The following is a 19,269-nucleotide window of genomic DNA, read 5'->3' on the forward strand; positions in this document are numbered from 1 at the left end:
GCTCCAGAGGCACCAAATGGGAAGCTCCTATAATCAGTATTCAAACAGAGCAAAAAGCTTTCTGCAGCCTCATCTCCCCTGCTCCAGGACCATTACCCCTGCCCCAGCAGCCATGGCAACAGAGAAACATCTGGGAGAGAACACCAGAGCAGAGCATTAAACCGGGAGGAAGACCAATTACTTGTCCTCAGCAATCAGGCCCTGCCCGCTCCACTCCACCTGGCCTAAATCTCTTTATTAATAGCCCTTACACAGCCCCTCACCCTCACTTGCTCCTATTTTCCCTCCCATCGCCCTTCCGTTTCACATCCTTCCACCCACTTTGTCCTCCTCTTTCAGCTCCTACATTGCACCCGCTTGGCCTGACTATGCCCCCTCTTCCACAGCTACCCTGTGCATGGGATGGTGGGATTGCTGGGGTGCAAGGATGGGGGCAGGAGCCCAGCAGGGGACTGGCTTGCTTATCTTGTTTCCATGCTGAACGGTGAGCAAGGGAGACGGCCTCTTTCTGGATATTTACGGAGCAGAGAGCCAGGTGTCATGTGGCCACTGCCTGTTTAAAGTGATGGTTTACTGCCAGCTGTTTCCCCTGCAGCTCTTTCAAAGAGACACAGCACACCAAGACATTTAATAATAACAAATGCAATGCCTGGAGGTGTAGGAAGAATGACAATAGAACATCAAGTTACTACATAGCATTTCCCTTTTCCTGGACATGAACCTGACGGGGCCCAAAGAAAAAAGCCAATTCCCAAATGGATGAAGCGTTTTTCCTAAAAATGTTGGCCAAGTCATCGCTAGTTGTCAAATTTAAAGACTTATTTTCTGGTGTAGAAGAATATGTGAAGAAAGAAACCGTGTGTTTATTGCTAGCTCTGAGGGGACATCATCCATGCCCTCCCATATAACAGTCCTTGGGAATTTTTTAAGTCCCCTGGAACTTTTATTTTTCCTGGAAAACAAATGTAATTAAATCAGATTTTGTGAATTTAAATATTCTCCTTTTATTGGCTTGCTTATGATGTAAAACATGAATGGGTAGAATTCAGTGGACAGTCATCATTAGCATTCAGTTTGTCTGAAGAGATATGAAAGTGTTAAGCAGTTAACCACCTGAATCTATATTAAAGGAGTGGATAGTAAAAGAAAATATTCAAGTCAAACTATATATTTATTTACTTATTTTGTAATAAGCAACTGCTTCAAAATGCTAAGCTCTCTATGTTGTTTTTTCTTAAAGTAGAGCATACTTAAACTAAACAGAATGTGCCAATTTATAGTAAAGATATGTGAAAATTTTGTTTTTTAATCTCTGCGAATAGGTGTTCTTTAAAATAAGTTATAACATTGTTTCATTTACTCAACAAACATTTATTGAGCAACTAATCTATGTGTTGGGCCAAGCATTACATTATGTAAAAGGGATAATAATAATAAGCTAATACAATATGCCAGGTATTGTTTTTTCTAAGCCCTTTTCATAGATGAATCCATCTACTTCTCACAACAACTCTGTGAGGTAGGTTTTGAATTCGTCCATTTTACAGACGAGGAAGCTGACACAGAAGTCACAGAACTAGGAAATGCAAAAGCCAACTAGTCCGTGTGGTTCCAGAGTCTGTCCTCTCCACCTCCAGGCCACACTGTCAAACAGATAAATAAGACAAATTCTTGCCTCTCTTGTACCTTAAAGAGAACATAACCTAGTTAGAAAGACCAAAAAAAGGCAAGTCCCCAAGTTATGCCAATGCAAACACTGTGCACATTGTGACCACAGCCTATGAGAGCACAGAAGAGGTGGTGGTTGATTTTGCCTGAGGAGTGATTATTCAAGGCTTCATGAAAACTTTACAAGTGAGCATTGAAGAATGGAGCTGCAGTTTGCCAAGCAGACAAGAAGGCAATCCAGACAGAAGAAATGGCATCAACCAGGCATGAAGGCATCCTGCAAGTACAAGCCATGCTCTGGGAACAGCAAACACTTCAAGTGCGGCTGCAGTGTAGGATGCATGGGCCATGTCTGAGGATGAGGCTGGTTCTCACTTATGAGGCTTCTGAACTTTGAGATTCCCACAATAAAGTTCAATGAAAAACCCCTTTCTGGATTTAGAGCCCAAGAGTATGGCCATTTGACTGGATACCCCCTAATTCCTCCCAACCCCATAACCCCATTAGGTAAAACCAGCTATGGGGCTATATGGTTTAGGCAGGAAATTCTCACCTTTCCTACTAAAAAAAAAAATAATTAGGCCCATGCAGCTCTGTTTGCTTTTTCTTTAGCTTACAAAGGAGCGCCCATGTGATCACAGTTAGTAGGTCACCCTGAAATTTCAAACTATGGAGGAACATGTGTATTTCCTACTTCCTTGAAATCTATTATATTAGCCCCTATCGTGAAAGGTAACGAACTTCAGTGCTTCTTCCCCAGCTCACATTTGCTATACCTGAGGGCATAATGGGAAAAGACCATTTACAGTTCCTGCTGAGAGCTTGAAGGCTTTCTTGGTGCTAGGACAATGAGCAAGGCACACAGGCCAAGGGCATGATCTCAAAGCCAGAGATGCCGTTAATGGGTGTGAGGGACATACAGTGAGTTTTGTATGCACATATGAATATGCATCTTATTAGAGAAATTTTCATCCCTTGAGTGATCTTTGGAGTGACTAACGTCTTCAACTTAAAAATCTAATTGGTGCCCTGGCCAGTGTTGCTTAATGGTTAGAGTGTTGGCTCGCACACTGGAGGGTCACAGGTTTGATTACTGGTCAAGCTTTTGCTTCCTGGCCCTGGTCAGGGTGCAGGTGGGAGGCAACCAATTGATATATCTCTCTCACATGGATGTTTCTCTCTCTCTCTCACGCTTTCTCTCCCTCCCTTCTACTCTCTCTAAAAATCAATGGAAAAAATCCTCAGGTGAGGATTAACAAGAACAACAAAATCTAATTGGAATCATTTTTCACCAGCACAAGCCAAAAGTATCCAAGTCTCCTTTGGACCTAGATACCCTAAAATCTAGAATGTGATGCTCCTGGAATAGGAACGGAATACTCTCAGAGTGAATCTCTGACCTGGGGAATTTTCTATGAGACTGGTTTTCTAGGAGATTGATGATAGCAATCTTTAGCCAAGTAGGACTTTGCTTATGAAAGTTAGCATAGCTTTCATGGGAATAAGAACAATGCTTCACCTAGGCCTTTTCAAGATCAAATTGGAATGTGGCATGGGGGAGAAAACAATATCTGTGGCAAAAATATCGGTGGAAGAATCCCCTTCTTGCAGAATGATGCCACGGTCCCTGCCTTCCCAACCCTGACCCCACTGCTTCCACCATCCTTACCCTTTCCTCCAACCGTAGGAACACGTTACATTGATCTACTGGCCAAGATTATACGAGGGCATTATCTGGATTAGGTTCAGAGCTGGTAGCTGTGTATATTAACTTTCAATTTAGGCTAAAAACATTCTCTTTTTAAAAAAGAACAAAATATGGCATTTTTAAACTCTGGAAAATTACATTGAAATATGTCATTCATGACTTATTATTATCCTATATAATAAAACCCTAATATGCAAATTGGCCAAACGGTGGAATGACCTGCAGAATGACTGGTTGCTATGATGCACACTGACCACCAGGGGCAGACACTCAACGCAGGAGCTGCTCCTGGTGGTCAGTGTCCTTCCACAGGGGGAGCGCCACTTAGGCAGAAGCTGGGCTCATGGCTGGCAAGCACAGCGGTGGTGGCAGGAGCCTCTCCTGCCTCCTCTGCAGGTGGGTGGTAATGAGCAAGTGGTCCCGGACTGCGAGAGCCCTGGACTGAGAGAGGAATGTCTGACAGCAAGGGGGATTGGGCCTAAACTGGCAGTCACACATCCCCCAAGGGGTCCTGGACTGCGAGAGGGCATGGGCCAGGCTGAGGGAACTGCCCTCCCCCCCGCAACTCAGTGCACAATTTCATGCACCAGGGCTCTAGTTTTATATAATTCTTGTTGCTTATCTTAAAACCTCTCAGTTCCTTCTCCTATCTTATCCCCAACTCTAGGCAGGTATTAGGATAATACTCACATGTCTGTAAAACACTCTGGGATCCTTGGCTAGAAGGCAGCTCTGTGTAGAAGCAAAAGTATTTTGTTTTAGTGTTTGTCCATTGACCCATGAAGCAATTGTCTGGGATTGGGAACACACAAAATATTTACCTTGTTTAGCTTTTTTTCTTTTATAGTTGATTACAATGAGTACCACTGATAAGAGTAGGAGTGCCAAGACAACCAACGGGATCAACACCATCAGTATAAGCTCTAGCTGAGTATCCTCCTCACCAATGCTGGTATAATTCTCATATTCAGTTACTGTTTCTGTGGTCAGTGCAGCAACTGTACTTATAACAGTAGTATCTTCATCTGTAGGTTCCACTTTCTGGGTGACATCTGTTGACTCACCTTCTGACTCTTCTGCTGCCTCAGAAGAAGGCAGTTCTGACTCTGTGAGAACACACACACAAAATTGACATCGCCATGGAGACAAAGCTAGTAAGTTATGTTTTCAATGATTTTTTAAAAATTTTTTTCTACATGCATCCAGTGGTAAACTTGATTTCCTGAATTGGGCCTTCCAGTTCAGAGTGATACAGAGTTTTGAAGTAACATAAATGGAGCTCAAGCTGGGAGTACATTGAACATGGAATCAGAGTCCAGATAAACCTCCCACAAATGCAGGCAGTTTAGCCTTGACCGATACTTTAGACACATTTCATCAAAGGCATTAAAAACCTTTGCCCTGTCATGGGTCATATTCCAAGACACCTCCTATAGCAGTGATGGCGAACCTTTTGAGCTCGGCGTGTCAGCATTTTGAAAAACCCTAAGTTAACTCTGGTGCTGTGTCACATATAGAAATTTTTTGATATTTGCAACCATAGTAAAACAAAGACGTATATTTTTGATATTTATTTTATATATTGAAATGCCATTTAACAAAGAAAAATCAACCAAAAAAATGAGTTCGCGTGTCACCTCTGACAAGTATGTCATAGGTTCGCCATCACTGTCCTATAGGGTATCATATTTTAATAACATTTCTGAATAAATCGAAGCCCACATGTACTGTAGGTACTTGCCACATAACACTGAACGGTAGGTACTTGCCACATAACATTTTAATAAAAGGTTACCTATCAATAATTTTTTGAAATTGCGGCGACTGCTTCGATTTCAGCGTCAGGGCTCACATGCTGCCGAGAAACGTGTCTGCCTCTGAGATTATCTGACAGAAATCCTCCTGGATTCTAAATAAAAATACAATGTGTACTTCCTTTATAAAGTGAAATTCTCAAGGGGAATTTAGAGACTAAAGAAATGGTACCAATATTTAAATTTATTTAGTAAAATGAATCTTTAGAGCTTCCCCTATTTAGAAACTCTAAGCACATTAATTCTGTTTGAACTTCAGATTGTGTTGGAAAACCATCCTGTGATTCATCACAGCACTGGAAAGGACTATTATTTGGAAGATCTTTCCTCGCCTGGCTATGTGGTGGTCTTGGGTAGGTGGGCTAAAGGTTTTCAACCTGTCATGTTACAATGTTGCCTATCATTCAGATGGGGCCCGTTGAGGAAAACAGAATATGATTTTAGGCTACAGAACACGTATCGAATGAGTTAATTTTCGTGAAAGCTCTTTCTAAGGTGTTATGAAAATGGAAAAGTTGGGTGTTTTATTTTTTTTTCTTTTTTTTTTTTATTGCTTAAAGTATTACAAAGGGTATTACATATGTGTCCATTTTATCCCCCCGCCCTAGACAGTCCCCTAGCCTCCCCTATCCCCCAATGTCTTATGTCCACTGGTTATGCTTATATGCATGCATACAAGTCCTTTAGTTGATCTCTTACCCCCCTACCTCCTGCCCCGCAACCCTCCCCGGCCTTCCTGCTGCAGTTTGACAATCTGTTTTAGGCAGCTCTGCCTCTGTATCTATTATTGTTCAAAAGTTTATAATGGTCTCTATTATCCATGAATGAGTGAGATCATGTGGTATTTTTCCTTCATTGACTGGCTTATTTCACTTAGCATAATGCTCTCCAGTTCCATCCATGATGTTGCAAATGGTAAGAGTTCCTTCCTTTTTAGAGCAGCATAGTATTCCATCGTGTAGATGTACCACAGTTTTCTAATCCATTCATCTACTGATGGGCACTTAGGCTGTTTCCAGATCTTAGCTATGGTGAATTGTGCTGCTATGAACATAGGGGTGCATATATCCTTGGAAAAGTTGGCTGTTTTAAACTATGCCCTGTTACTACAGGCTAGACCAGTGCTCCATAGAATGACCTAGCTCCGTGGTTGGCAAACTGCGGCTTGGCAAACCGCAGCTCGCGAGCCACATGCGGCTCTTTGGCCCCTTCAATGTGGCTCTTCCACAAAATACCATGTGCGGGCATGCATGTACAGTGCAATTGAAACTTTGTGGCCCATGCGCAGAAGTCGGTATTTTGTGGAAGAGCCACACTCAAGGGGCCAAAGAGCCACATGTGGCTCGCGAGCCGTGGTTTGCCGAGCCGCAGTTTGCTGACAGCAGAGGCAATCCAGTACCTTGTCTAGATGCATTACTGTTTGACAACAGATTCCTCTGACTTGATTTATAAAACCTTTGTTTGATCCCAGTCTAATTATTTTGGTTATCTAATCTAATAATAGACAAACAAGTTAATTGACCGTGCCTTCACTACGCCTCCCATTGGCTAATCATCGAGATATGCAAATTAACCACCAACAAAGATGGCGGTTAATTTGCATACGCAGCTCTGGCCGGAGCAGCAAAGACGCTGAAGGCAGCTCCGGCCGGAGCAAAGGCCTGGGTGCTGGGTGCCTGCCGGGAGCCGGTCCATCCTTGCTGTTTCAAGGGCCCTGGCATATATGGCATACTGTTCTTAATATGTTTGCTCACCTTCTTGGCACTATGTGTTTTAACCAAGGTCTCTGAGAAAGGTTGTTTCCCCAGGTAGGGATTTTCCCCTGAAGTTAGGGAGGGAATAAAAACCTCTTAACTAAGTGCCAGGCGGGTAATTAATCACTTTAACTATGAACAATCATGCTTAAGCTACATAATCTTTACTCCCTGGAATGGAGATAAGAAACACCCTAACCTTTGAAATAGAGATTGATAGGATTGGAATCAACTGGTATAAATACAGATGTAAGAAGACAGAACCAAGAGAGATAGAACCTAGGCACAGAACCTACACAGAACGTTCTCTAGAGACAAAAGAACTTTGCTGGAGAGAACATGGCAAAAGAGCCTGGACAGAAACTGGCCTCAGAACCTAGAGACAGAACCTAGCGAGAGAACCTGGCAAAAGATCCTGGACTGAACCTGACTATAGAACATGGCAAGAGAACCTGACTAGAACTTGGTGACTGAACCTGGCTGGAGAACCTGGACAGAACCTGGCTGGAGAACCTGGAGAACCTAGCAAGAGAACATGGACACAGAACCTGGCTGGAGATCCGAACAAGAACTTTGCTGGAGATCCAGACCAGAACTTGGCTGGAGATCCTGGCTAGAGATCCTGGCTAGGCTGCTGATCAACTGAACGCTGTCTCCATGTCATTCCTTCTTCGCCGACTCCGTCTACGCCTTTGGGGACCCCTGGACCCGCTGGGGTTGGACCCCAGCAGGTGCCGGAGGAAAACAAATGCCGGCAGCCAGGGGAAGGGAAGGCCTATTGCACGAATCTTTTCGTGCAACAGGCCTCTAGTATATATATAAACATTTCCGTTTTCCCCAAGACCAGGGAATGCACTTGATAATCACATGAGTGATCAATGCAATGACAAACTGCAGGATATAACTAACTGGTATTCCTCACTTGAATGTACCAAAAGCAGGATTAAAAAAAAAAGTCTACCATTTATTGACCTCTGCCTTCTGGATTAAGTGACTTTGTCCTATATTTATGTCTTTGAAATAAAGTAAGTCAATACTGTATTCACTCAAGCTTTGATATCTCACATATCATCCTGGGTCAGGAAAAGATATTTGTCTACCAGGGCAATGTCCTCATTAAACTCATTCGCTTGCAGGACTGCTAGAACCAAACCGCATTTTTTACTGAAAATCCAGGCCACTGAAGACCTGACTAAGAGGGTGGGGGTATGGGGGAGGGGTACATACACAAGTGGAGTTGGTGGTAATGACCCTTTTCCTTGAGGTCAGTGCTTATGGATCTTTCTCAAACACCCAGATTTCCCTTTTATTTCTTTTGCTGTCTTCTGCTGCTACCATCCCAAGCTAACCTTTGTAAAGAACTTACTAAGAGCCCAGCCCTGTGCTCTGCCTTTTAGTTGGATGAATTCATTTTGTTCTCACCACTTTTTCAGATAGAAACTGGGGCAAAGAGGTTACAGGACTTGCCCACCATCACAGAGCTATCACGGAGGAGTGAGGGTGTGAACCTAGGAGGGCTGATCGCAGAACCTGGCTGGAATGTAATGATTACAAGTCACAAAGTGGTGAACAAGAGAGGGGACCTCCTTTTCTTGCCCATCAGTTTCTAAGGAGGTGGCTTCCTGGCTTACAGGGCAAGGGAGAGGAAGGGTTCCCCAGAAGCCTCGACTTTGCCAGAGCTCTCACTAGGCTTCTCAGCCCAGACCGCTGTGAACGAAGCTGCCCGGATGCAGGGTCTTCCCAGTGCCTCTCCAAGGAAGGCCAGCAAGTTCCCAGTGGAACACCCAGCACGCTCAGTCACCACTTGACCCGTGGCCCCAAAGAAAAGAAAATAGGAAAATAAATAGGCTAGCAGGGAAAATGAGGGCTTTCTGATGGTAGGAAATGAAGGAGAAGTGGAAAGAAGGGCAGCAGCTGGTCCTAGGTTTGTACATTTATTTTTCAGCATGAGAGACAATGCTGGTCACTGCTGGCCATTAGTGGCCTTTTTGAGTGAAAGGGGCCAGAACTTCTCTCTACAATATCCCTCTCACATGTATGTTTTCCATGTTAAACATCATTTACTCAGTAAAATTCTCTAGTGGCTGAATAAATGAGAATCAAGTCTCTCTCTCTTTTCTTTACTCTGCAAGCCTTCATCTCCAGACTTCCCTACGACAACCCTCCTCACAGCTCTCCCTGCCCAAACCCTCCACAATAGCCTCAAAGTAATAAACAACAGCCACTGACATTTATCGAGCGCTTTGTATGTGCTAGGCACTAGGATAAACATGCACTACCTAATTTAATCTTCACAACTTTCTTGTTTACATTTTTAAAAATATATTTTTATTAATTTCAGAGAGGAAGGGAGAGGGGCGGGGAGAGAGAGAGAGAAACATCAGTGATGAGAGAGAATCATTGGCTGCCTTCTGCACATCCGCTACTGGGGATTGAGCCTGCAACCCGGGTATGTGCCCTTGATCGGAATTGAACCCGGGATCCTTCAGTCCGCAGGGACGGCGCTCTATCCACTGAGCCAAACCAACTAGGGCTCTTGTTCACATTTTACAGTGTGAAGAAACTGAGTCTTGAATGTCTCGGGCTGGAGTATAACACCGTCATTTATGCTGTAAGTCCCACTGATACGTAGGGTTTTGACTCTGCATTCCCTCGAGCATAGGTGCCCAGTGACAGTGAGGGGCTTAGTCATTGCTCTTCACTTAGGAATTGTGGGAATTTGGACAAATTATTTACCCCTTAATGATAACGTCCTAATCTGTGCAATAGGAGTGATCCCCAAGGTCCCATCTATCTCCACATCTTTATGTTGATTCTAAAGCCTCGATCTTGTTTTTCATTAGAATTTTTGAATAGGTGCTGTACACATGGCACTAAGCTCAGCAAGGAAATTTCACTACCACCCCTTCCCCAGTTTACTACCTTCCCCAGAGATAGCCACTGTTTCTGCTGCCTTCCCAAGAAACTGTGCCTATATAAGTATCGTTTCTTGTTTTATTAACACAAATGGTAGCAAAAGAAGTTAAATCTTGTTCTGCCTCTTGTTTATTTCACTTAAAATTTGACTCAAAGATTCTTCCATGTCTGCATATAGAAAGCTGTCTTCTGTTACTTGGAAGTATCATAACCTATTCCTATTAATAGAGATTTAGGTCATTTCTTTGTATTTTTAATGATGCTACAACAAACAGGCCTGTACACCCTCCAATTTACACATTTGCAGGTATTTTCTGCAGTGTATCTCAAGAGTGGGGGCCCCAGAGAAGAGGGTGTTGGATGTAGGGGAACAGCACCAAACTACTCTTGGTGGTCTGCTCTCACAACTTCTCCAAGACAACTCTAGCTCAGTCATCATACACGAGAACTGGCAGAGATGAAGTCAGGAAAAGGCTGGGTAAGCAGGGAGTCTATGATGGGAAAGAGGGAGAAGTTGTAAACGTTGGGGATCAGCCCCGAGAATTTGTGCCAGAAGCATCAAATGTCCTCAAAGGGGAACAGGAAAACCAGGTGGGCCATAGAATCAAATCAGTAATCAGGAGGACAAAGGTGAGAGGAAGAAAAGCAGAGGTGGACAAAATCAAGGTGGAAACAAGAGAGAAGCTGAAGTCACATGAGTAGGGTTGGGAGTGGAGCTGGCAGAGGGCAGCTGGGGGACTTTTTCCGAAGCATTACAAGTTCCTCCCATGGCCTATGGGCTAACAGAAACTCTTAACCCAATGGACATGGGACCCTCTGACACTGTGCGGCCTAAGACACCAGGGACCCAGTCTTTACCAAGAAACACTTGCTAAGGCCCATTATAATCAACAGTGACTTCCTGCAGGAGCCATCCTATGCTTCTTGGATAGAAGTGACATGTACAACCTTAAGAGCCCAACACCACTGTGGAGGAACCCAGAACTCTCTTTTAGGTAATGAGTTGCAGAATGAACCCTGCAGAAGGTGTAGAGCAATTCCTCTATTGTGTGAGGACTTGCTGGGCATCTCCATGGCATCGTGGAAAAAAAGATTTGGATTCAGAAGAGGAGGCTTAACTGTGTAGGGGACAGGATGTAACGGGAAGAGATTAACCAAAGAACGTACATGCATATATGCATAACCCAGGGATACAGACAATAGTACAGTAGGGTGTTGGGTAGATGAGGAACAATGGAAGGGTAAAAAAGGACATCTGTAATACTTTCAACAATAAAGATAAATGAAGAAGAAGAAGAAGAAGAAGAAGAAGAAGAAGAAGAAGAAGAAGAAGAGGAGGAGGAGGAGGAGGAGGAGGAGGAGGAGGAGGAGGAGGAGGAGGAGGAGGAGGAGGAGGAAGAAGAAGGAGGAGGAAGATTGTGGCTTGAGACAATTCTGCCCTCTCTAGCTGTGGGGCCTGAGGAGAGCCCCTCACTTCTCCAGCCCTTCCTTTCCTAAAGGCCAAGAAAGGAGGCCTGCTGCTCTGCCTATCCCAAGGTGTTTGAATGAAGAGCAAACATGAAAATGCTGTATAACCCACAAGGTACCACACACATGCCAGGTGTCCGTACATTTGCTATTTCCTCTGTTCTCCACCCATTTCTTTCCCCATCTATAGACCTTTCTGTTTATCTGCTTGTTTTCCAGGAGACTAATCTGCCTGATGTAACTTCTTCATTTTACTGTTGTATCTTCTTATCTAAGTTTGAACATATTTCAGAGTAAAAGGGGTGGGGCTGGGGAGTAAAAACAGAAGAAGCTGCAGTAGATAAAGATGAAGAGGATCACATGTGAGAATGAAGAGAGAGGCATCAGCGAGCAAAAGTATAGCAAAGAAGAAAAAGCAAGGACAGTGTATTAAGAGCAAATGGGCTGTGAGAGAGTCAGCTGGTGTGGCTGTGTACCCTATGTGAGACCTGCCTGTGGAATCATTGGGGGGGGGGGGGGGAGGAGCGGGAGTGGGGGCTCAAGGAGGCAGGTTGGCCCTAGCTCTCTCTTCCTTTCAGGTGGCCCGTCATGGCTGTCTTAAATGACCCCAACACAAGCTCTCCCAGGAATTCTCCCTCCCACCATTTCTCTTTCTCTGCTCAGATAATGGAGCATTATGAAGAGATCATGGGAGTGGTCATGTGAATGATGAAACTAAGCTGAAGTATTTCACTTATTTTTAATCCAGACAATAAGCTGCACCGTGTATAGAGTCAGTTACAAATGATTATTGACAATATCCATGCAAACAATCTGGGACTCCTATCTCACACATCTGGTGAGGACCCTGGGGGAATCCTTGTAAGTGGGAAAATGGGGGAAATGGGTGAGGGGAGCCTGGCAGCTCTAGCAGCAGAGCGGCACGTGGCCACCTTTATCACTGCTCTCAGCATCATCACTAAGAGGAAATGACTGCTTCTCAGTGAAGCAAATGACTCACTTCCCTTTTTTTGAAAGTGGAGGACCCTCCTTGTTGTTGGGCCCCTGGGACACCTTCCTGCACGGACCCCAGATGACACTGTCTCTGAAGTGCTCTGTCTTTTCTCTGGTTCACTTGGTCTCAAAACAGTATTAAGTTATTGCTTAGTGTCTGAAATCATCACTCATGTACCATACCTGCTTATTGTCTGTCTCCTCCACTGTTTCACACTACATCTATCACAACACCTGGAACCTGTCTGCTGTGTCGTGGCCATTCATAAACAGTTGTTTAGAAAATGTAAAATAGGCCATATAAGCCTGAGGTAAAAAGTCACACCTCTCACCTTGTTATCAAGAGTCTAACATCCACTTGGCCAATGTGGCTCAGTGGTTGAGCACCGAGGTCACAGTTTGATTCCTGATCAGGCCACGTGCCTGGGCTGCAGGCTCAATCCCCAGTGTGGGCCGTGCAGGAGGCAGCTGATCAATGATGCTCTCTCATCATTGATGGTTCTCTCTCTCTTTCCCTTCAATAAAAATATATTTAAAAAGCAAAGGAGTCTGACACCCTCCTCCATCTATCAACCCCCTTCCAGGAAAACACACAGGGTATTCTTTATCATGAAGAGAAATAGGAATCAAAGGTGGTTTTCTCTCAAAAAACTACATGAATTTTTTTAAAGACACTGGGGTATGAGAGGAATTGTTTAACACAAAGTTGTGAATACCTAGTGATGAAACTTCATGTTTCTATTTTTTAATTTTGTTTATTTATGCTTTTGGCAGGGGATTTAGTGTTCCCCATGGCTTCCACGTATAGAGGCCAAGGGACTTGGTTCTCCTGGGAACCGGATGCTCACTGTGGAGAGAGTGTAGTTTTCATTGGATGCTCGGCTGTACTGCGTAGTTGACAGTTTTTATTAAGTGAAAACATTCGCTTGATATGCTTTTCCTGACATACTCACTTGAAGAAGACAGCGTCAGAATAAACAGCTGGTTTAACAGATGCAAGGCAAAAGCACACACGGAACGTTAATGGCAGATTTTACATATTGAAGGGTAGTTTAGGTAGAGCAGTGCGACGTTTTGTATACCCTTTCATGTCAGCCATCGGCAGTGAAAATGCCTTATATTGAAAGACTGTTAAAAAAAATTTTTTTTTTTGCTTATTTTGAGGAGGGTCATCTGGTAAGATGCTTTCATGCAGTCATCTGCTCTGGGAATCGGCTTGTGAAGCCAAATTGTATTTTTACCTCATTGCCTTAAGAAATACACACCCGCATTTGCAATTTATTATCAGACTAGATTGTGTGCAGGTACGGTCCCTAGGCCTAGCCTGCGATCAGGGCCATCTTCCCCAGCTGCCGGCAGCCGGCCCTGCCCACCACAGCCACCCACCCCGGTTCCCCACTCACCATCCAGCGATGGGAGCCTGATGGCCGTGGAGGGACTGAGAGGTCAGTCATTCATGCCCACTCGCCAGCCCCACCCCTGCCACCCGTCACCCTCTGTGTGTGGGGCAACTGGCAGGGCGGGGGCCTTGGCCTGGTGCCACCCGCATCCCCTGCCACCCACCCTGGTTCCCCGTTCACATGGTGGTGTTCAGAGCTTGCTGGCCGGGGGGAGGGACCGAGAACACTTCATAGTGACTCGTCCAGCGGTCCTTCTGCCGTTATGGTCGCTGGGCTTTTATTATATAGGATTAAAACACTCCACAATGGGGGCCCATGAGGCCCTGATATCTGTTTCTATTTTATTTTGATTTTTTTTTAGAGAAAGTTTGCTCATATCTAATCAGACTTTTCAAGACCTCAGGCTGTCTCTAGTTTGAAGTTAACCATCTGGGGAAGCTGGGTTTTTCACCATACAACTATATTTTTGTGCACTGCAATCCTATTCTGGCCTGTAGTGACTAGAAAATTAAAGGAATGTATGTATTTTTAAATATATTTTTATTGATTTCAGAGAGGAAGAGAGAGAGAGAGATAGAAACATCTAGGATGAGAGGGTATCATTGATTGGTTGCCTCCAGCATGCCCTCTACTGGGATTCGAGCTGCAAGCCAGACATGTGCCCTGACAGGGAATCAGACGGTGACCTCCTGGTTCATAGCTGATGCTCAACCACTGAGCAACACCAGCTGGGCCAGGAATGTATGCTATATATATATATATATATATATATATATATATATATATATATATATATATATATTTTATTTCAGAGAGGAAGGGAGAGGGAAGAGAGAGACGGAAACATCAATGATGAGAGAGAATCATTGATTGGCTGCCTCTTGCACACCCACGGGGAGATCGAGCCCACAACCCAGGCATGTGCCCTTGACCTGGAATCGAACCCCAGGACCCTTCAGTCTGCAGGCCAACACTCTATCCACTGAACCAAACCAGCTAGGGCAGGAATGTATGTATTTTTATGGGACAGAATACAGACACACTTTTAACATTTAAAACTTCTTCCTACCATCAGTGGGATAGTAGACACAAAGTGCTTTAAAAATGAAAGGATCAAGGATTATGAAAGGAAATTATTATCATTACTAACCTGAATAGGTTTCCCTCTCTCTCAATTTCAAAATTACCATTTAAAAGAGTAACTTAATAATCTATATTCCTCGCCAAGCCCTACCCCTCTACCTGCTGCCTAGGCCAGCCTCCCTCTGAGTGGGGAAGGGAGAAACACAGCCCATGGGAAAAAGTGGCTGGGCTCTTGTGTGGGTCACCTCGGCCCTCCGTCCTGGCATGGCACCAGCACAAGCTCAGCGTTGCCAGAGAGGCAACTGCAAGCCAGAAACAAACCACAAAATAAGCGGTAGATGTATCTTTGGGATAAATCAGAGAACAGGAAAGCAGGAAAGGAGATGTGGCTACTGATGTAGCTTCACCATGAGCTATAGGAAGAATGAGGAGAAGGTGCAACCAAAAGTTCCCTGTCACCCACCTATGGTGGGGCAGAGAGCAAGAGTCTATTTATTGTATGAAGGTTTCTTGGAGAGTCAGGGAGGAAGCAAGTGCCTGAGGTGTCTGAGGGGAGCAAAATAGTGGGTGAGATTTTCTAGGATCGGCAATGCCCTTGAACAGGTTTCCAGAGCTGGTTTGCTGCTGATCCTATTTCATCTTGAAAGAGAATCAATCCTGCCCTTCCATCCCAAATAGCCAATGCACCTCAAGTAGTCAGAATTTTTAGTATTACAGCTTGTATAACTGTTGTTGTGCTATTCTCACTCTCTTATTAACCTCTTTTCAATATTTATCAGTGTAATCCTATGATTTTGTTTTCATTTAGTTTTAATGCAGGGGTCCTCAAACTTTTTAAACAGGGGGCCAGTTCACTGTCCCTCAGACCATTGGAGGACCAGACTATAGTTTAAAAAAAAACTATGAGCAAATTCCTATGCACACTGCACATATCTTATTTTGAAGTAAAGAAACAAAATGGGAACAAATACAATATTTGTATTTGCATGTGGCCCGCGGGCCGTAGTTTGAGGACCCCTGTTTTAATGGGATGAACCACATGGATAAATTCTCTACCGGTGGTCCGTTCTTGGATTCCTGCTCTTATTCTACTTACTCATTGATAGTTTCTCTTTTTTTCCAGAGATGGTTTCTTGTTATTTCCATGACTAATCTAGGACTCAGCCTAAATATTCTTCTAAAGTTTGTTAGTTGGCAACATAGCCAATATGGTGTCGTAGGACCCAAGGAAGAGGAGAGTTTCAATAATTGGTTAATTATGCTAAGTGCCACCGAGAAAAATGTAAATTAAGGATGGAAATGGGTCCTGTGGATTAAGCTATTAAGAGGCAGTGGTACCCCAGATGAAGCAAGTGCTGTGGTTGACATAGTAGCCGGATTGCAATGGGCCAAGAAATGAATGGCAAGTGAGACAATGAAAATGTCTTTCAGGGAGATTGGGGAAATCTCTGGAAAGAAACGATGGAGGGGAGCGAGATGGGGACATGGGAGTGCTGGGAAAGAACGCAACAGGCTATCGCATTATTTTTCATGGTGAATGTATACCAATCAAAAAGAATAGAGAAAAATGAAACGGATAACACGGTATTATATTAAATATTTCCACATTGACTAGAGTGGTTGGCAAACTTTTTCTTAAAGGGTCACAGAATAAGTATTTTAGATCTTGAGGCCAAGAGGCCAAATACAGGCTATTATGTAATTTCTTAAAAGATAATTATTTAAAAATAAAAAAAATCATCCTTAGCTCAAAGGTCAGTTGCTATTTTTATTATTTTGAGGTTACTATGGAGTTGGTTGAGACAGGGAGAGCAGTGAGGAAGGTTGTCACAGGACTGTCCAGAGATGGAGGCTTGAAGATTAAAGAAAAATACAAAAGGCGGCGGGGGGGGGGGGGGGGGGATGGAGGGAGGGAGAGAGAGAGAAAGGGAAAGAGGGAGAAAAAATAAGCAACTGCAGTGATTTCAGTAAAGTTCCAAGTCCAACTCAGGCTGATCCACCGTCATCCATCATCCTGACACTGTGGGCCTGGCCCCTCCTCTGGTTTTGAATTTGGTTTTGTCTGCTTCTTTCTCTTTGGCAATCACTTTGGTCTCCTTGATTACCTGCTTCTGATTAGTGACTTGGCTCCACTGCTAACTCTGGTTTGCACTTTTAATAAGGTTTGGGCACCGCCTTCTGTGACTCCAGAGGCCTGCCCCTCCCCATCCCAAGCTGAGGTTTAAGTCTGAGATCCAAGCACCAGCCCTCCTCAAGCCCAGCACATCCCTGTCTGAGTTTCTTTCAAACTCTATTTTGTGGTAACAGGGCAGGGGTTGTATTGGTTAGCATTTACAGTAGCTTGGTGATAGGATCAGACAATTTGGGGTTCTGCTACATAGGGTGAGTCACCCTCTGTGTGCCAGGTTCTGTCCTCAGTGGCCCCAAGATTTCCATCATGAATAGGAGTTTACAGATACAAACAACAAGAATACTAGTAGGTCTACAAAATCTTCAGATAAAAGTTATCAAATAATAATATCCTATATAATAAATGAGAAACATGCAAATTAACCATCCCTCCACTATGCTCAAGCCACACCCACCAGCCATGCCCACCAGCCAATCAGAGTATGCAAATTAACCCAACTAAGATGGTGGCCACGGAGCTGGAGTGACCAGGAGGCTTGGGTTGCCCCTGGTGATGGAGGAAGCCAAGCTTCCCGCCTGCCCTGGCCAGCCCTGGGCTATGCTCAAGGCTACAAAGTTTCAATTATAGAAGATAAATAAATCCCAGAAAAAGAAAAAAAGGAGCGGCTGGGAGCTTGGGTCACCGGGGGACATGGCCAGCCTGAAAACGGCCCTCAGCCCCTCACCAAGGCTGGCCAGGCACCCCAGCGGGACCCCCACCCTGAGCCGGGACACCCTTCAGGGCAAACCAGTCGGCCCCCACCCGTGCACCAGGCCTCTATCCTATGTACTAAAAGGGTAATATGCAAACTGACCCTAACAGCAGAAAGACTGGGAATGACTGGTCACTGTGACACACACTGACCACCAGGGGTCAGACACTCAATGCAGGAGCTGCCCTCTGGTGGTCAGGGCGCTCCCAAATGGGGGAGCTCTGCTCAGCCACAAGCCAGGCTGATGGCTGCCAGTACAGCGGCAGTGGTGGGAACCTCTCCTGCCTCCTCAGCAGCGCTAAGGATGTCTGACTGCAGCTTAGGTCTGCTCCCCACTGGCAAGTGGACATCCCCTGAGGGCTGCTGGGCTGCCAGAGGGATGTCTGATTGCCAGCTTAGGCCCAATCCCCTGGGGAGCGGGCCTAAGCCAGCAGGTGGACATCCCCTGAGGGGTCCCAGACTGCGAGAGGGCACAGGCCTGGCTAAGGAACCCTGCCCCCCGAGTGCAAAAATTTTTGTGCACTGGGCCTCTAGTGTTTAAAATAAAGACATAACAATGAAGGAAAAATACCACATGATCTCACTCATTCATGGATAATAGAGACCATTATAAACTTTTGAACAATAACAGATACAGAGGCAGAGCTGCCTCAAACAGATTGTCAAACTGCAGCGGGAAGGCCGGGGAGGGTTGGGGGGCAGGAGGGAGGGGGGCAAGAGATCAACTGAAGGACTTGTATGAATGCATATAAGCATAACCAATGGACATAAGACACTGGGGGGTAGGGGAGGCCAGGGGATTGTCAAGGGCGGGTAAAAAAAAAAAGGACACATATGTAATACCCTTTGTAATACATTAAGCAATAAAAATAAATAAATAAATAAATAAATAAATAAAGTAAAAAATTATTTCAAAAATAAATAAATAAATAAATAAAAATAAAATAAAGACATAAAAGAAGAAACAAATAACACAAGAAAATAATAAAACCAAGACACAATATATATAATCCTATCTAATAAAAGAGAAACATGGTAATTAGCATACGACCGCTACCCTTCCCATTGGCTAATCAGGGCAATATGCAAATTAACTGCCAGCCAAGATGGCAGCCGGCAGCCAGGCAGCTTGAAACTAACATGAGGCTTGCTTGCTTCAGTTAAGGAGGACTCCAACGTCCCCCGCCTGCCTTGCCGGCCTCTGAGCTTGCAGTTTAAGAAACATTGTAACAAATATAGAAGTAAAGAAACCCCAGAAACCAGCTTTCAGTCGGCTGGGATCTCAGAGCTGGAGTTATACATTGTTTTGATTATAGAACACAAACAAACCAGACACCTGCTTTCAGCAGCAGAGGCCTCAGAGCTGGAGCCAGAGCTAAAGCTGGTCCAGAATAAAAACAAAAAAGAAAAAAAGGAGCAGTTGGGAGCTTCAGTAGGCCTGAAAACAGCCCTCAGCCCCTCACCCAGACTGGCCAGGTACTTCAGTGGGGACCCCTACCCTGAAAGGTGTGTGACCAGCTGCAAACAGCCATCATCCCCTCACCCAGGCTGGCCAGGCACCCCAGTGGGGACCCCCACCCTGAT

The 19,269-nt window shown here is 44.6% G+C and overlaps 1 protein-coding gene across 3 annotated transcripts in view; it reads right to left on the reverse strand.

Moving 5' to 3' along the window:
- Positions 1-19,269, reverse strand: part of TMEM154 (transmembrane protein 154) — a 49,792-nt gene that overhangs the window by 25,028 nt on the left and 5,495 nt on the right. For 2 of the 3 annotated variants that reach the window (XM_036313494.1, XM_036313495.1), the window contains exons 2-3: positions 4,198-4,482; positions 4,067-4,108 (exon numbers count right to left, since the gene is read on the reverse strand). In XM_036313494.1, coding sequence (XP_036169387.1) covers positions 4,067-4,108; positions 4,198-4,482 — 327 coding nt within the window. Of the gene's footprint in view, positions 1-1,133; positions 1,687-4,066; positions 4,109-4,197; positions 4,483-19,269 lie in introns of those variants that run through there. The other variant, XM_036313496.1, reaches the window with a different exon arrangement.

The sequence above is a fragment of the Myotis myotis genome, unplaced genomic scaffold (genome assembly GCF_014108235.1).
Source record: "Myotis myotis isolate mMyoMyo1 unplaced genomic scaffold, mMyoMyo1.p scaffold_m19_p_6, whole genome shotgun sequence".
In the NCBI taxonomy this organism is placed as follows: Eukaryota; Metazoa; Chordata; class Mammalia; order Chiroptera; family Vespertilionidae; genus Myotis; species Myotis myotis.